This window comes from Pseudophryne corroboree, chromosome 10, assembly GCF_028390025.1.
Source record: "Pseudophryne corroboree isolate aPseCor3 chromosome 10, aPseCor3.hap2, whole genome shotgun sequence".
In the NCBI taxonomy this organism is placed as follows: domain Eukaryota; kingdom Metazoa; phylum Chordata; class Amphibia; order Anura; family Myobatrachidae; genus Pseudophryne; species Pseudophryne corroboree.
This window is the reverse complement of record NC_086453.1, coordinates 84,048,172-84,064,640: the sequence shown is the minus strand read 5'-3', so window position 1 is coordinate 84,064,640 and position 16,469 is coordinate 84,048,172. Positions and strand designations below refer to the sequence as shown.

General features: G+C 46.5%; 1 protein-coding gene across 1 annotated transcript in view; it reads right to left on the bottom strand.

The window, feature by feature from the left end:
- Positions 1-4,575: 4,575 nt before the first annotated feature.
- Positions 4,576-16,469, bottom strand: part of LOC134966085 (insulin-like growth factor III) — a 37,300-nt gene continuing 25,406 nt past the window's right edge. Inside the window, exon 4 of the mRNA XM_063942559.1 lies at positions 4,576-6,905. Within this exon, the coding sequence (XP_063798629.1) occupies positions 6,892-6,905 (14 nt within the window). The 3' untranslated portion in view covers positions 4,576-6,891. The remainder of the gene's footprint in view (positions 6,906-16,469) is intronic.

Sequence of the window (16,469 nt, the reverse complement as noted above, 5' to 3'; positions counted from 1 at the left end):
TATTTTGCTGGCTTTTACATTTTCAAATAAAAGTTATTTTTTTATAAATATTTTGTGGTCACCCAATAGATACCATCCTCATATGAGGACTTAAATTGATACTATGAGTCCATGAGTGTTCCTTTACAGGAATACTAATAGAAAGTCGACAGATGAAAGGTTGACAGTGCTAAAAGCTGACAGGTTCAAAAGGTCGACACACATGTGGTCGACATATGTTTTTGTTTTTTACGCTTTTTAACTTTTTCATCATTTACCATCCACATGGACTACGGTTGGGAATAGTAACCTGTGCCAAGCGAAGTGAGCCTGCGAGGGTATGTTTCCACTAACTTGGCTTAGATATGGTTAAATATACAAACTGACATGGAAAACTTGTGTCAAACATTTCCATGTCGACCTTTTTATCTATCTTTTGTACCTGTCAACCTATTGTACTGTCTACCTTTTTCATGTCTACCTTTTGACCCTGTCGACCTTTTGACCCTGACATCCTAATGCATGTCGACCATATGCTGTCGACCAATTGACTGTCAACCTATTCAATGGCGATCTTTTGATCCACACCCAAACAGAGTGCTGAGGACTGATGTTAATATTAGTCCAAGAACGCAGGCAGCCCTGGGTATGGGAGGTGATCACGAGACCGCCTGTCGGTATCCCGGCGGTCACAATGCCATCGCCGGAATCCTGACAGGCGGTGAGAATCCGCTGTCGGAATACCGGCGCAACAGGGTTTTCTCCCTCTGTCCACGACACCCATAGAGGGAGAAAACATCCTGTGGTGAGTGCAGTCAGCCTGCAAGGGGCTTTCTAGCGCTCGCCCTGCACTGGTGGCCGGGATACCGCTGTCAGGATCATGACAGCTGAGATCCCGTCCGCCGGTAAAAGATATGTATACCCTGGGTACACATATTCCTCTATTCACGCTAATACACAAGAAAATGCGCCAGGTCTGCAGATGGTTTCACCACGTAGCTTTATTAGCGTTTTCTATATAAGCCTTTATTGTGTAACTTCCACTTTAAACTCAGTTGGATAAATGTTGTTCTAATGCTGTGGACGTGGCCTTCACAAAGATTCTCTCCCTGTCAGCTATTCTAGATACACTAGGCAAATATCCTTATTTGGCAATGAAGAGAGATTGTGTTCTGAAAGGCGAATAGAAGCAATTACACAATAACACAAGTCAGAGTTGTATGTCAGTGCATTTACAATTTAGTGCATAATTGCTGATCAGTGTATGCGCACTTCTTGTATCCATATTTATAGTTGCATACGCTGGGGCTGATCCTGAGTCACGCGCAATTCTAATGTTTATAAAGTTGAGTGATTTTTGGCTACCGCGCATACAAAAAAACTTGTACGGTGCATGCGTTACACTGTGTGTCAGGGGTAAATGCAGGATTCGTTTGTGGGGGGGGGGGGGGGGTTCCTTCCATGTACGCATACAGTACACACACACACATATATATATATATATTTATATATATATACACACACACACATATACGCAGGGCTTAAAGTGGTCCTGGAGAGGTGGGGGTACTCACCTCACCCGCAACCCCTCCCGCTTTGGCGCGCGCGCTGCAGAATGGGGTCTAGCCTCACAAAGAAGGGGCGTGGCCACACAAAAGCACCACCAATTCAAAATAATGCCTCACAGTAGCACAATCTTATTCACATTGCCACTGCCACACACTAGTGCCCTTTACATACACAATACCCACAATAGCCACTTACACACACAATGCCCACAGCAGTGCCCCCCCCCTCTCCTAATTTTAGATTTGATTCACAATATAGCAGTATATGTTGAACAACCTTTGCTCACCTCTCTTATGTCTTCTATGTGTCCCTTCTGCTTTCTTGTTTCCGTTGTCTGTCACTCTCCTCATGAGTCCAGATCTTCATCCAAGGTATCCCTTACTCCCTATATGCTCTCCTTTGTGTCTGATCATCTGAATCTTTCTCTCCTTTACTTACCCCCTACACCTCTCACTCCCTGTGCCTCACTCCCCCATCTCACCCCCTGCTCCTCTCACTCCCCCAACTCACCCCCTGCACCTCTCACTTCCTGTGCCTCACTCCCCCATCTCACCCCCTGCACCTCTCACTCCCCCACCCTTGCACCTCTCACTCCCCCATCTCACTCCCTGCACCTCTCACTCCTCCATCTCCCCCCCTGCTCCTCTCACCCCCTCCCCATCTCACTCCGTGCACCTCTCACTCCCTCCCCATCTCACCCCTGCACCTCTCACTCCTCCATCTCACCCCCTCCTCCTCTCCCTCCCCCAACTCACCTTCTGCACCTCTCACTCCTTCCCCATCTCACCCCCTGCACCTCACTCCATCCCCCAACTCACCTCTGCACCTCTCACTCCCTCCCAACTCACCCCCTGCACCTCTCACTCCCTCCCCAACTCACCCCCTGCACCTCTCACTCCCTCCCCATCTCACCCCCTGCTCCTCTCACTCCCTCCCCAACTCACCCCCTGCACCTCTCACTCCCTCCCCATCTCACCCCCTGCACCTCTCACTCCCTCCCCATCTCACCCTCTGCTTCTCTCACTCCCTCTCCAACTCGGGTCTAGTATGGTATGCCAGCGGGCGGGCTCCCGGCGGCCAGCATACCGGCGCCGGAATCCCGCCCGCCGGCATACCGACAGCTGGGCGAGCGCAAATGAGCCCCTTGCGGGCTCACCACGCTGCGCGCACCATGCTATCTATTCTCCCTCCAGGGGGATCGTGGACCCCCAAGAGGGAGAATAGGTGTTGGTATGCCGAGTGTCGGGATTCCGGCGCCAGTATACTGTGTGCCGGGATCCCAACAGCCGGCAAACTGAAGACCACCCCCCATCTCACCCCCTGCTCCTCTCAATCCCTCCCCATCTCACCCCCTGATTCAGTGGCCGTGGCCTGGATCATCAGGTCCCGTCTGTGGTGTAACGCTGGCAGCTGACGCCAGACAGTACTGGCTCACGGACCGGCTGCTATTGAAAAGAAGCTAGGAAGCACTTTGAATCTGGCACCGATTGTGTGCCATTCATGGATCCCGGACCACCAGCTAATGAGAAGCTGCCACTTGGCAGCTTCTCATTTGCTGGCGGTCCACAAGCTGTGATTGGCTCACGCCAGATTTTAAAAAAGCCGCCCCTTCTTTTGATTGGAGCTGCAGCCGGTCCGTGAGCCGGGATTGGCTGGCGGCCGCTGTCACCTTTAAAATGGAGCAGGGACCTGATGCTGTGGCCGGGCGGAGGCGGAACCAGTTAATTAGAGGTGACGGAAAGCAGTTCCACCCCGTTCCGGCCCACTTTAACCACTGCACATACGTTACATACAGTAGAACACATACACACAAATGCACACAGAAAACACATGCTGATATGGGATCCGGTTAGGATCACGACGATCGAGATCCCGGCTGTCAAAATACCAGCGCCGGAATCTGGAATACTGGCTCCGGCATCCCAAATGGGATCACAATCCCGGCGCAGGCATCCCGACACCCAGACAGCTGGAAAGGTAAGCCACACAGGGAGGGGAGGGGGGGGGGGGGGTGTCAGGGAGGTTAGCTTTATGCTGCAGGGGGAGGGTTAGGTTGCTGGGAGGGGGCGGTTAGGGGGTTCATGGGGAAAGGGGAGTATACTTACCTTCCCCCTGTTGGGATACTCACTGCCGGGATGCTGCGGATGGGATTCTGACCGTCAGCATCCCAACTGCCGGCATTTCCAACCCAACCCGCAGGTACATATATATATATATATACACACACATATATATGTACATATATATATATATATATATACACACATACACACACATAGAACACATACACATACGTAGGACACATACATTACACACGCATAGAAAACACACACAATATATATATATATATATATACATATATATACACATAAATATACACACAGGTAGAAAATATACATTTGCACACACATACATACTTGCATTGCTGGGTGTCGGTCAGGGCCCTGGGGAACGTTCATCATTAGGCCCCGCTATAAGAAACGTGTCATATTGGCTCTGCCCCTCACCACCAACCAGTGAATCGCGGCATATAGCTGTGAGGGGGCGGGGCTCCAATCGCCGACTTCTGGACCCCTCCAGATTAAAAAAATTATACATTTGGTCTATCAGGGGGGGTTTCTGGGTACTCAGAAACCCCCCCCCTGCGTGCGCTAGTGTGTGTAATCACAGAGGCACACTTATGCTTGAGGTGTATGGTATCAGAAATGTATTGGGCGTTCCTGTGCGGCGGTGACTGGGCGATGGCTATTCTAGCGCACAGAGATGCGCCGTATGGGCATGTTATGGGGGTCACTGAACTGGTTGAGATCTCACACACTTAATCATTTACATTGGAGGATATACTCTGCACTTATGACTCCTTGTGATTGGAGAGGTGGATAGGGGTTGTAAACCTGCAGGTGCAATACAGGAGGCGTGCATGGATGGAAGTTAAGCACGCCCGTTTGATATGCACCTTATTTAGGGTTGCCTGTATCCTTAACGACTATATGTAAGTTACAAGACGTTCATTTTTTTTCTCTTGACTTGAAAAAGAATTGCACTTTTATTTCTACTCTATGTTTTACCATCATTTCAATCAGAAGAGCGACTAGTGCACATTATCAAAGCCTGTGTATTGCTAAGCTAAATAATATACATAGCGAATAGAGAATAGAGAATACTTTACGGGTTTCTTTAACATTTTAGCGCAAGCTAATAATGGTACAAACAGTAATTGCTGTATTTTAGATATGGATATTGCAAACTCCAATCTAAAACATAATAGATGCCTAACCTCGTGTTCTAATTCACTCACACTAATAGATGCCAGTTTGAAGCAATTAATGCAATTAGCATATGCATAAAAAACCTCACCTCTGCAATATGCGGATCCCTGTTGCTATGTACAATTATTTCCCTTTAAGTAGTATGTAAGAAAAGGAACAGAATGTCATATTAATCGGATGTTTCCTGGAAATGTCTCAACAAATTTTTATATAAAACAAAACCCCAGCAAAACAAAACACAAACTACATACACATTTTTTAACAATTTGTTACAGGGGAGGTAAAACATTAATTGTTCCAAACCATTGCTGATAACAGATCTCTTTTAAAAAAAAAAAAAAGAAAAGCTACTTAAGATGGCTGTTTGACAGTGCAGATGTCATCAAGTAATGTTTCTTGCAGTCTCATAAGTAACAAAAATTCTCTGCACAGAATGGGGGCTCAATATATAAGTATAAGAAGGATGTCTGACATGCTGTTCTGTGCTGCATGACCTACAGTATATTAGCAGATCCTAAACCAATGGCCAACAGGTTTTGGCGGTCATTCCGAGTTGATCGCTAGCTGCCGTTGTTTGCAGCGCAGCGATCAGGCTAAAAAGCGGCATTTCTGCACATGCGTATGCAACGCAATGCGCACGCTCGGCGTATGTGTACAAAGGCATTTGTTGTCTTGCACAGGTTCTAGCTAAGTTTCCAGTCGCACTGATGGCCACAAGAAGATTGACAGGAAGGGGGCGTTTCTGGGTGTTAACTGACCGTATTCAGGGAGGGTTTGCAAAAACGCAGGCGTGTCTGAAAAAACGCAGGCATGGCTGGCCGTTCGCTGGGCGGGTGTTTGACATCAAATCCGGACACGAATAGGCTGAAGTGATCGCAAGCGCTGAGTAGGTTCAGAGCTACTCAGAAACTGTACAAACTATTTTTGCAGAGCTCGGCTGCACATGCGTTCGCACTTCTGCTAAGCTAAAATACACTCCCCAGTGGGCGGCGGCGGCATAGCGTTTGCACGGCTGCTAAAACTAGCTAGCGAGCGATCAACTGGGAATGACCCCCTTTATTTGTGTATTTTCTTGTATGAGATGAAAAGACTGGAAGTACTCTATACATTTTACTCTAAATTGTGTAAATTCATTATATATATGACAATATAATTGTATGTATTTATGAACTGTGCATATAAACAGTGTACATAATTAGCATCATGTGAAAACAAACTTTAACATTAAAATGGCATTAATTAAAATGGGCCTGTCACCTAGAAATTGAGGAGACATCCATTCTGCATACTTAACCAATATCATCTACATGTAGCCTATTCATCCATCACTAATATTGGTTGGGTATGTAGAATGGTTCACCTTGATCCTTCACGTTTTATGTTTACTATCAAGAATTTTTTTTTATGAACAAGTTATGATAATGTTATGGAAAGTCTAATTTAATAAAAGCTGTGAAATGTAGGCATAGGGGAATAGGGGAAATAATGGTAGCGGGTAAAGGACGGGATGACTGGAAGTCAGGGTGTAGCATCTAACATTACAATGGGATGGAATGACAACATTCCATATCTCTTCCACATACTTGGAACAGAACCATACCCTCCAACTGTACCTTTTTGTCCGGTACAGTACCGTTTTTTATGGTCTGTACTGGCCAAAAAGGGCTATGTACCGATTTTCAGTGTCTCACTTGTACTATAAATTCTTATGGCAGCGCCGCGTGGCCATGCCCCCATTTACACATGGCCATGCCCCCTTTTTAAATTTGTACCGATTTCTTCTTTAATGATGTTGGAGGGTGTACAGAACATTGCTGGTGTCTAGGCTGCTCCTTAACCGGTAATCAGCATTCATATCACAAGTCCATACACCTGTATAATATATCACAGCTAGCTGTCGACAGCATGGGATTATGGCCGACACAGCTTCATCACTCGGGAATTGTCTTTTTCCTTCAATTGATGAGATTTATTCCCATTTATTGCACTTTTCCGTGATAGCAAAAGTCTCTATAGCTGGATTTTGGTGATCATCCTGAAATCATCTTCGGACTCAAGTAAGACAAACTGGACCCTAAGTTCTTTGTTCTGCAAAGAAATAATAGGTTTGATAAAACTTCCCAAAAAATATGTTTAGAAATGGCAGACATAGTATATTAGCGTTATTAGAGGAGTGTTATTAAAGGACTTTATAAATGACTTGATTGATAAGTGCATCCTCCTGTAATTCACAGATAACCAAACAGGCCCAACATTGCAAAATGTCACTTTATACTCATCATTCTGTTATGCCAGCCAAGATGGCTGCCACACCTTTTGTATGCTCCTGATCATCTCTATAAAACAGCTTAAATTCCCCACAACTGACCTATCAATCATCATAAATATCCAAGGTCTTATCTTTAACTTGTACTACTCTACACGGACATCTCATCAAAACAAACGGATTGCATTCCTGTGCTGAGATACACACTGGATTGAAACACTGCATCTCTTTACTGAGAAGTCCTTTAGTTTGGGAATCTACTGTACTCTGCATTGGACATTCTAGACAAGGTACTGTGGACCTATCTTTGGCTCCATCCAGCCCCTCGCTTAGACATCATTCACCTCTGTGCTCTGAGCAACAAATAACTCTGACTTCTTGCATTAATCAACTAATATACAGTTTATTCAGGCTCTGAATTGCTGAAGGGTCACTGTTCATTTCAAATTGCAGGAGCCATTCATGAGGACACGTTATCACTACCCCCACAAGAAATCTACTTCAAAGGCCTCTCACACTGAGATTTTTCACATCTACACAATAGGAATTGGATTCTAACACCTTTCCACAAGCCTGCTTTGTCCTGGAATGACTAAATCAGCAACAGAAAAAGCAAAGTTTTTTAATTTATCACTTGTTTCAAATATACCCATTGGATTAAAGAGCAGCAATAGGTTATAGCAATAACGATTATAGCGATTACAATCCAAGATGGCTGCCTCAGAGCTATGCAGCTCAGCAAAAATACCTGTTTTCTATTGTTTTCCCCTGCCCTTGTCTACCCCACCAGTGACCAAATACAGCAGGGAAGCCCTCCTAAGTTGAAGCGCTCCCGCAGTGCTTACCCCACATTCGGGCCTGTCGATGAGCGTATCAGCAGCCCTTGCTTCCCTTGCTGCCCTGGGTGGCAGGGATGCAAATGCCGAAGTGGAAGACCGAGCGGACGCGGCCCCCCGCAGCTCGGGAGGCAGCCCCTGAAAAAGAATGATGGAGGCCCTCATGTTGGCTCTAGTAGAAGGACCTGGGCTCAGAGGAGGCACCCTACTGAGGTGGCGTCAGTGAGGGCACCGGTCTGCACTTCCTGCGATCCTGCTCTCAAATGTTCGCTCACTGGCAAACAAGTTAAACGAACTGTCCCTCCTTCTGTGCTGCACAGGGTCAGGCATTACAGGGTCGTCCACCCCCTGCTTTACGGAGACATGGCTGGACGACCATATCGTGGACAACCCGATGTCTCTGCCGGGCTACGGTTTCTTCAGGGCGGATCGCTCCAAGGTTCTCTCAGGAAAAACGAAGGGTGGTGGCATCTGCTTCTACATCAACGACAGATGGTGCACTAATGTCACAATCCTAGGCAAATCATGTAGCCCTCACCTGGAGATGCTAAGTATCAACTGCAACCCCTTCTTTTCCCCCGGGAATTTGCCTCAATCGTCCTTGTGGGAGTGAACACCCCCCACCCCCTCGCCTGCGTGAATGAAGCCCTGCACCACCTGGCCGTATGCATATCCGATATAGAACAAAATTACCCAGACTCTCTGCTTATAGTGCTGGGCAACTTCAACAGAACTACCCTGAGAAAGGAGCTACCTAAGTACAAACAACAAGTCACGTGTCCCACTAGGGAAGGGCGCACCCTTGACCGCTACACTACCCTCAAATCTGCCTTCCGGTCTATCCCGAGTGCTGCACTCGGCCCATCTGACCACTGCCTCGTCCACCTACTCCCTACCTACACACAGAAGCTGACAGCGGTTAAGCCTGTCATCAAGACTGTTAAGAAATGGACCAACAAGGCTAAGATGAAGCTCCAGGCCTACTTTGACTCCATGGAATGGGGGTCTTCGAAGCCTCGGCAACTGACCTGAATGACCTGACAGACACTGTCACATCCTACATCAGCTACTGTGAGGACTTGTGTACCTACCAAGACTTACTGCATTTACAACAACAACAAGCCCTGGTTCAACATCCAGCTCAGGCAACTTCGTCGGGCCAAAGAGGAGTCCTATAGCAGCGGTGACAGAGCACTATACAACCGAACTAGGAACTCTCTGACTAAAGAAATCAGGCTAGCAAAAAAGCGGTTCTTGGACAAGCTGACAAACGATCTCTCCACCAATGGCCCTGTATCTGTATGGAAAGGAATGCAATCCATAACCAACTACAAGAAAACATTGAAGTCCACCACCATGCACCAAGACCTAGCAGATGAGCTGAACCACTTTTATTGCAGGTTCGCAAAAGAAGTCTCATGCGACACAAACAATCATCTCTACGATGCCCTGAACACCGACGGCCAACTCCATGCAGTGCAAGTCGCCCAAGAAGAGGTGGAGGCACTGTTCAAAACAGCCAAACCCAGGAAAGCTCTGGGTCCTAATGGAGTGTCACCATCTGCCCTGAGAGCATGTGCGGGTCAGCTTGCCCCCATATTCACTAAGATCTTCAACAAATAACTGGAGCTACAGAAAGTCCCTTCCTGCCTTTAAAAGGTCCACTATCGTCCCGGTCCCCAAGGAACCCTCTATCACGAACCTGAACAACTACAGGCCGATAGCACTGACGTCTGTGGTCATGAAAACGTTTGAGCGTCTGGTTTTGAATCACCTGAAAACTGTGACTAGCCCCCAACTGCACCCCCTACAGTTCGCCTATCGATCGAAACGGTGTGTCGAGGATGCAGTCAACCTGGGTCTGCACTACATTCTACAGCACCTAGACATACCTATGCGAGAGTCCTGTTTGTAGATTTCAGAGCAGCCTTCAATACAATCGTCCCCAGCATTCTCCACACCAAATTACTTTGCCTAGGGGTCCCAGAAGCTACCTGTTCCTGAATAGTAGACTTCCTGACAGATAGGACACAGGTAGTGAAAGCGGGGGAATTCACCTCTCAAGCGCGGTCCATTTTTATAGGGGCCCCTCAGGATTGTGTCCTCTCACCCCTGCTCTTCTCCCTGTACACAAATGACTGCACCTCAGAGGTGCAATCAGTAAAGATCATCAAATTCACTGATGATACCGTCAACAGCCTCATCAAGGACGGGGATGAATCGGCCTATAGATGGGAAGTAGACCGGTTGGCCCAGTGGTGCAGCCACAAGAACCTTGAACTCAACCCCCTCAAAACTGTCGAGATGATAGTGGACTTCAGGAAGAAGTCAGCTAGTGCACCTCCGCTAATGATTGCTGACAGTGTGTTATTGCTAGTGGACTCCTTCAAGTTCCTAGGGACAACAATCTTCCGGGACCTTAAATGGAGATCCAACGCTGACGCCACTGTCAAGTAAGTGCAGCAGAGGTTGTTCTTCCTCAGGCAACTAAGGAAGTTCAACATCCCACTGAAGCTTCTGCCCCTCTTCGACTCCACAATTGTGGAGTCAGTACTGTGCTCCTTGATACTGCCAGCGCGGGGGACAGATGCAGGCTCCAAAAGGTGGTCAGAACCGCAGAGAAGATCATCGGGCCGACCTTCCCTCAGTCCAGGACCTGTGCCTGTCCAGATCTAAAAAGCGGGCAAAGAAGATAGTAAAGGACCATCTACAACCTGGCCACAGCATGTTTAACTTGCTTCCTTCAGGCAGGCGTTACAGGACCGTCACCGCCGTGTCCACCAGAAGCCTCAAAAGTTTCTTTCCCCAAGTGGTCCGCCTGCTGAACTCCTAAACGTTGACTGACTAGACATATATATGACTCACTTGTGTCTCTACGGTATTCCTATATGTATGACTTTACTTGCCCCCCGCTCCTCTCCCACCTGCTTATCTGTTACCTACTTTTCTGTTGTATAGCAGACCGAAGACAAATTCCTAGTATACGCAAGTACACCTGGCCAATAAAGCTGATTCTGATTCTTACAGGCTGAGGAGAATGTAGCTTTACACAGACCAGAGCGGTAACTAGACTTTTCGGTTTCCTGTGCCAGAAAGAGAATTGCCCCGGACTCCCATCCCCCCCCCCCATATTTCCAATAGGAACATAAGGCGCATGCCTTGCGAGGAAGGGGTATGACAAAATTGATCCCAGTGGAAGCTCGTGCTAAGATGCCCCTTTCCACATTATATATATATATATATATATATATATACACAGTTGTGCTCATAAGTTTACATACCCCAGCAGAATTTGTGATTTTCTGTCCATTTCACTCATGGTTAGTGGTTGAGTGAAGCCATTTATTGTCAAACAACTGTGTTTACTCTTTTTAAATCATAATGACAACAGAAACTACCCAAATGACCCTGATCAAAAGTTTACATACCCCAGTTCTTAATACCGTGTATTGCCCCCTTTAACATCAATGACAGCTTGAGGTCTTTTGTGGTAGTTGTGGATGAGGCTCTTTATTTTCTCAGATGGTAAAGCTGCCCATTCTTCTTGGCAAAAAGCCTCCAGTTCCTGTAAATTCTTGGTCTGTCTTGCATGAACTGCACGTTTGAGATCTCCCCAGAGTGGCTCAATGATATTGAGGTCAGGAGACTGAGATGGCCACTCCAGAACCTTCACTTTATTCTGCTGTAGCCAATGACAGGTCGACTTGGCCTTGTGTTTTGGATCATTGTCATGTTGGAACGTCCAAGTACGTCCCATGCGCAGCTTCCGGGCTGAAGAGTGCAAATTTTCCTCCAGTATTTTCTGATAACATGCTGCATTCATCTTGCCATCAATTTTGACCAAGTTTCCAGTGCCTTTGTAGCTCACACATCCCCAAAACATCAGCGATCCACCTCCGTGTTTCACAGTAGGAATGATGTACCTTTCATCATAGGCCTTGTTGACTCCTCTCCAAATGTAACGTTTATGGTTGTGGCCAAAAAGTTAAATTTTGGTCTCATCACTCCAAATGACTTTGTTCCAGAAGTTTTGAGGCTTGTCTCTGTGCTGTTTGGAGTATTGTAAGTGGGATGCTTTGTGGCATTTGCGTAGTAATGGCTTTCTTCTGGCGACTCGACCATGCAGCCCATTTTTCTTCAAATGCCTCCTTATTGTGCATCTTGAAACAACCACACCACTTTTTATCAGAGAGTCTTGTATTTCAGCTGAAGTTATTTGTGGATTTTTCTTTGCATCCCGAACAATTTTCCTGGCAGTTGTGGCTGAAATTTTTGTTGGTCTACCTGACCGTGATTTGGTTTCCACAGAATCCCTCATTTTCCACTTCTTAATTAGAGTTTGAACACTGCTGATTGGCATTCTCAATTGCTTGGATATCTTTTTATATCACTTTCCTGTTTTATACAGTTCAATTACCTTTTCCCACAGATCCTTTGACAATTCTTTTGCTTTCCCCATGACTCAGAATCCAGAAACGTCAGTGCAGCACTGGATGAAAGATGCAAGTGTCTTTCAGGAGTCCAGAAACTCACTGACCTTTTATACACACACACTGATTACAAGCAAACAGATCACAGGTGAGGATGGTTACCTTTAGTAGCCATTCAAACCCGTTTGTGTCAACTTGTGTGCATGTTATTAGGCCAAAATCTCCAGGGTATGTAAACTTTTGATCAGGATCATTTGGGTAGTTTCTGTTGTCATTATGATTTAAAAAGAGTAAACACAACTGTTTGACAATAAATGGCTTCACTCAACCACTAACCATGAGTGAAAGAAAAGTTTGTGAGTTATCATTCATATTCTCTGACAAATGGCCAGAAAATCACAAATTCTGCTAGGGTATGTAAACTTATGAGCACAACTGTATATATATATATATATATATATATATATATATAATGGACACAAATCCTCTTTATACCTCATTCATGCACTTAACTTGGGAGCTCGATGTTATTCAGTTACAATACCTTTAATTAAATAACACATTTCAATATACTGCCATGCCCAGGATTCAAACCTATAACCTGTTGCATTCCCCTCAAGCACCTTACTCATTGAGCTATCTGATCATGCATAAAAACTATGAGAACTATATGAAGCTACTTGTACTTTGGAAGAAAATAATCAGCATTGCAGATGAGCAGATCTATGTACAGGTGAAACTCAGAAAATTAGAATATCGTGCAAAAGTTAATTTATTTCAGTATTTCAACTTAAAAGGTGAAACTAATATATTATATAGACTAGTGATGAGCTGGTTCGGTTCGTCGGAATCCGAATCCCCCCGAACTTCACCCTTTTTACACGGTTCCGAGGCAGATTCAAATCTTCCCGCCTTGCTCGGTTAACCCGAGCGCGCCCGAACGTCATCATCCCGCTGTTGGATTCTCGCGAGATTCGGATTCTATATAAAGCCACGCGTCGCCGCCATTTTTCACTCGTGCATTGGAAATGATAGTGAGAGGACGTGGCTGGCATCCTCTCACTTTGTTTCAGGGGGCTGCAGTGCAAATATCTTTATTCTGGGGACCAGCAGTATTATAGGAGGAGTACAGTGCAGAGTTTTGCTGACCAGTGACCACCAGTATACGTTGTCTGCCTGAAAAACGCTCCATATCTGTGCTCAGTGTGCTGCATATATCTGTGCTCACACTGCTTTATTGTGGGGACTGGGGACCAGCAGTATTATATAGGAGTACAGTGTAGAGTTTTGCTGACCAGTGACCACCAGTATACGTTGTCTGCCTGAAAAACGCTCCATATCTGTGCTCAGTGTGCTGCATATATCTGTGCTCACACTACTTTATTGTGGGGACTGGGGACCAGCAGTATTATATAGGAGGAGTACAGTGCAGAGTTTTGCGGACCAGTGACCACCAGTATTATACGTTGTCTGCCTGAAAAACGCTCCATATCTGTGCTCAGTGTGCTGCATATATCTGTGCTCACACTGCTTTATTGTGGGGACTGGGGACCAGCAGTATTATATAGGAGGAGTACAGTGCAGAGTTTTGCTGACCAGTGACCACCAGTATTATACGTTGATCTATTACTGGCATATAATTCCACACATTAAAAAATGGAGAACAAAAATGTGGAGGGTAAAATAGGGAAAGATCAAGATCCACTTCCACCTCGTGCTGAAGCTGCTGCCACTAGTCATGGCCGAGACGATGAAATGCCATCAACATCGTCTGCCAAGGCCGATGCACAATGTCATAGTAGAGAGCATGTAAAATCCAACAAAATAAAGCTCAGTAAAATGACCCAAAAATCTAAATCAAAATCGTCTGAGGAGAAGCGTAAACTTGCCAATGTGCCATTTACGACACGGAGTGGCAAGGAACGGCTGAGGCCCTGGCCTATGTTCAAGGCTAGTAGTTCAGCTTCACCTGAGGATGGAAGCACTCATCCTCCTGCTAGAAAACTTAAAAGAGTTAAGATGGCAAAAGCACAGCAAAGAACTGTGCGTTCTTCTAAATCACAAATCCCCAAGGAGAGTCCAATTGTGTCGGTTGCGATGCCTGACCTTCCCAACACTGGACTGGAAGAGGTTGCGCCTTCCACCATTTGCACGCCCCCTGCAAGTGCTGGAAGGAGCACCCGCAGTCCAGTTCCTGATAGTCAAATTGAAGATGTCACTGTTGAAGTACACCAGGATGAGGATATGGGTGTTGCTGGCGCTGGGGAGGAAATTGACAAGGAGGATTCTGATGGTGAGGTGGTTTGTTTAAGTCAGGCACCCGGGGAGACACCTGTAGTCCGTGGGACGAATATGGCCATTGACATGCCTGGTCAAAATACAAAAAAAAATCACCTCTTCGGTGTGGAATTATTTCAACAGAAATGCGGACAACTGGTGTCAAGCCGTGTGTTGCCTTTGTCAAGCTGTAATAGGTAGGGGTAAGGACGTTAACCACCTAGGAACATCCTCCCTTATACGTCACCTGGACCGCATTCATCAGAAGTCAGTGACAAGTTCAAAAACTTTGGATGACAGCGGAAGCAGTCCACTGACCACTAAATCCCTTCCTCTTGTAACCAAGCTCCTGCAAACCACACCACCAACTCCCTCAGTGTCAATTTCCTCCTTAGACAGGAAAGCCAATAGTCCTGCAGGCCATGTCACTGTCAAGTCTGACGAGTCCTCTCCTGCCTGGGATTCCTCCGATGCATCCTTGAGTGTAACGCCTACTGCTGCTGGCGCTGCTGTTGTTGCTGCTGGGAGTCGATCGTCATCCCAGAGGGGAAGTCGGAAGACCACTTGTACTACTTCCAGTAAGCAACTGACTGTCCAACAGTCCTTTGCGAGGAAGATGAAATATCACAGCAGTCATCCTGCTGCAAAGCAGATAACTTAGGCCTTGGCAGCCTGGGTGGTGAGAAAAACGTGTTTCCGGTATCCACCATTAATTCACAGGCAACTAGAGACTTGATTGAAGTACTGTGTCCCCGGTACCAAATACCATCTAGGTTCCATTTCTCTAGGCAGGCGATACCGAAAATGTACACAGACGTCAGAAAAAGAGTCACCAGTGTCCTAAAAAATGCAGTTGTACCCAATGTCCACTTAACCACGGACATGTGGACAAGTGGAGCAGGGCAGACTCAGGATTATATGACTGTGACAGCCCACTGGGTAGATGTATTGCCTCCCGCAGCAAGAACAGCAGCGGCGGCACCAGTAGCAGCATCTCGCAAACGCCAACTCGTTCCTAGGCAGGCTACGCTTTGTATCACCGCTTTCCATAAGAGACACACAGCTGACAACCTCTTACGTAAACTGAGGATCATCATCGCAGAATGGCTTACCCCAATTGGACTCTCCTGGGGATTTGTGACATCGGACAACGCCACCAATATTGTGCGTGCATTACATCTGGGCAAATTCCAGCACGTCCCATGTTTTGCACATACATTGAATTTGGTGGTGCAGAATTATTTAAAAAACGACAGGGGCGTGCAAGAGATGCTGTCGGTGGCCCGAAGAATTGCGGGCCACTTTCGGCATTCAGCCATCGGGTGCCGAAGACTGGAGCACCAGCAAACAGTCCTGAACCTGCCCTGCCATCATCTGAAGCAAGAGGTGGTAACGAGGTGGAATTAAACCCTCTATATGCTTCAGAGGATGGAGGAGCAGGAAAAGGCCATTCAAGCCTATACATCTGCCTACGATATAGGCAAAGGAGGGGGAATGCACCTGACTCAAGCGCAGTGGAGAATGATTTCAACGTTGTGCAAGGTTCTGCAACCCTTTGAACTTGCCACATGTGAAGTCAGTTCAGACACTGCCAGCCTGAGTCAGGTCATTCCCCTCATCAGGCTTTTGCAGAAGAAGCTGGAGACATTGAAGGAGGAGCTAAAACAGAGCGATTCCGCTAGGCATGTGGGACTTGTGGATGGAGCCCTTAATTCGCTTAACCAGGATTCACGGGTGGTCAATCTGTTGAAATCAGAGCACTACATTTTGGCCACCGTGCTCGATCCTTGATTTAAAACCTACGTTGTATCTCTCTTTCCGGCAGACACATGTCTGCAGAGGT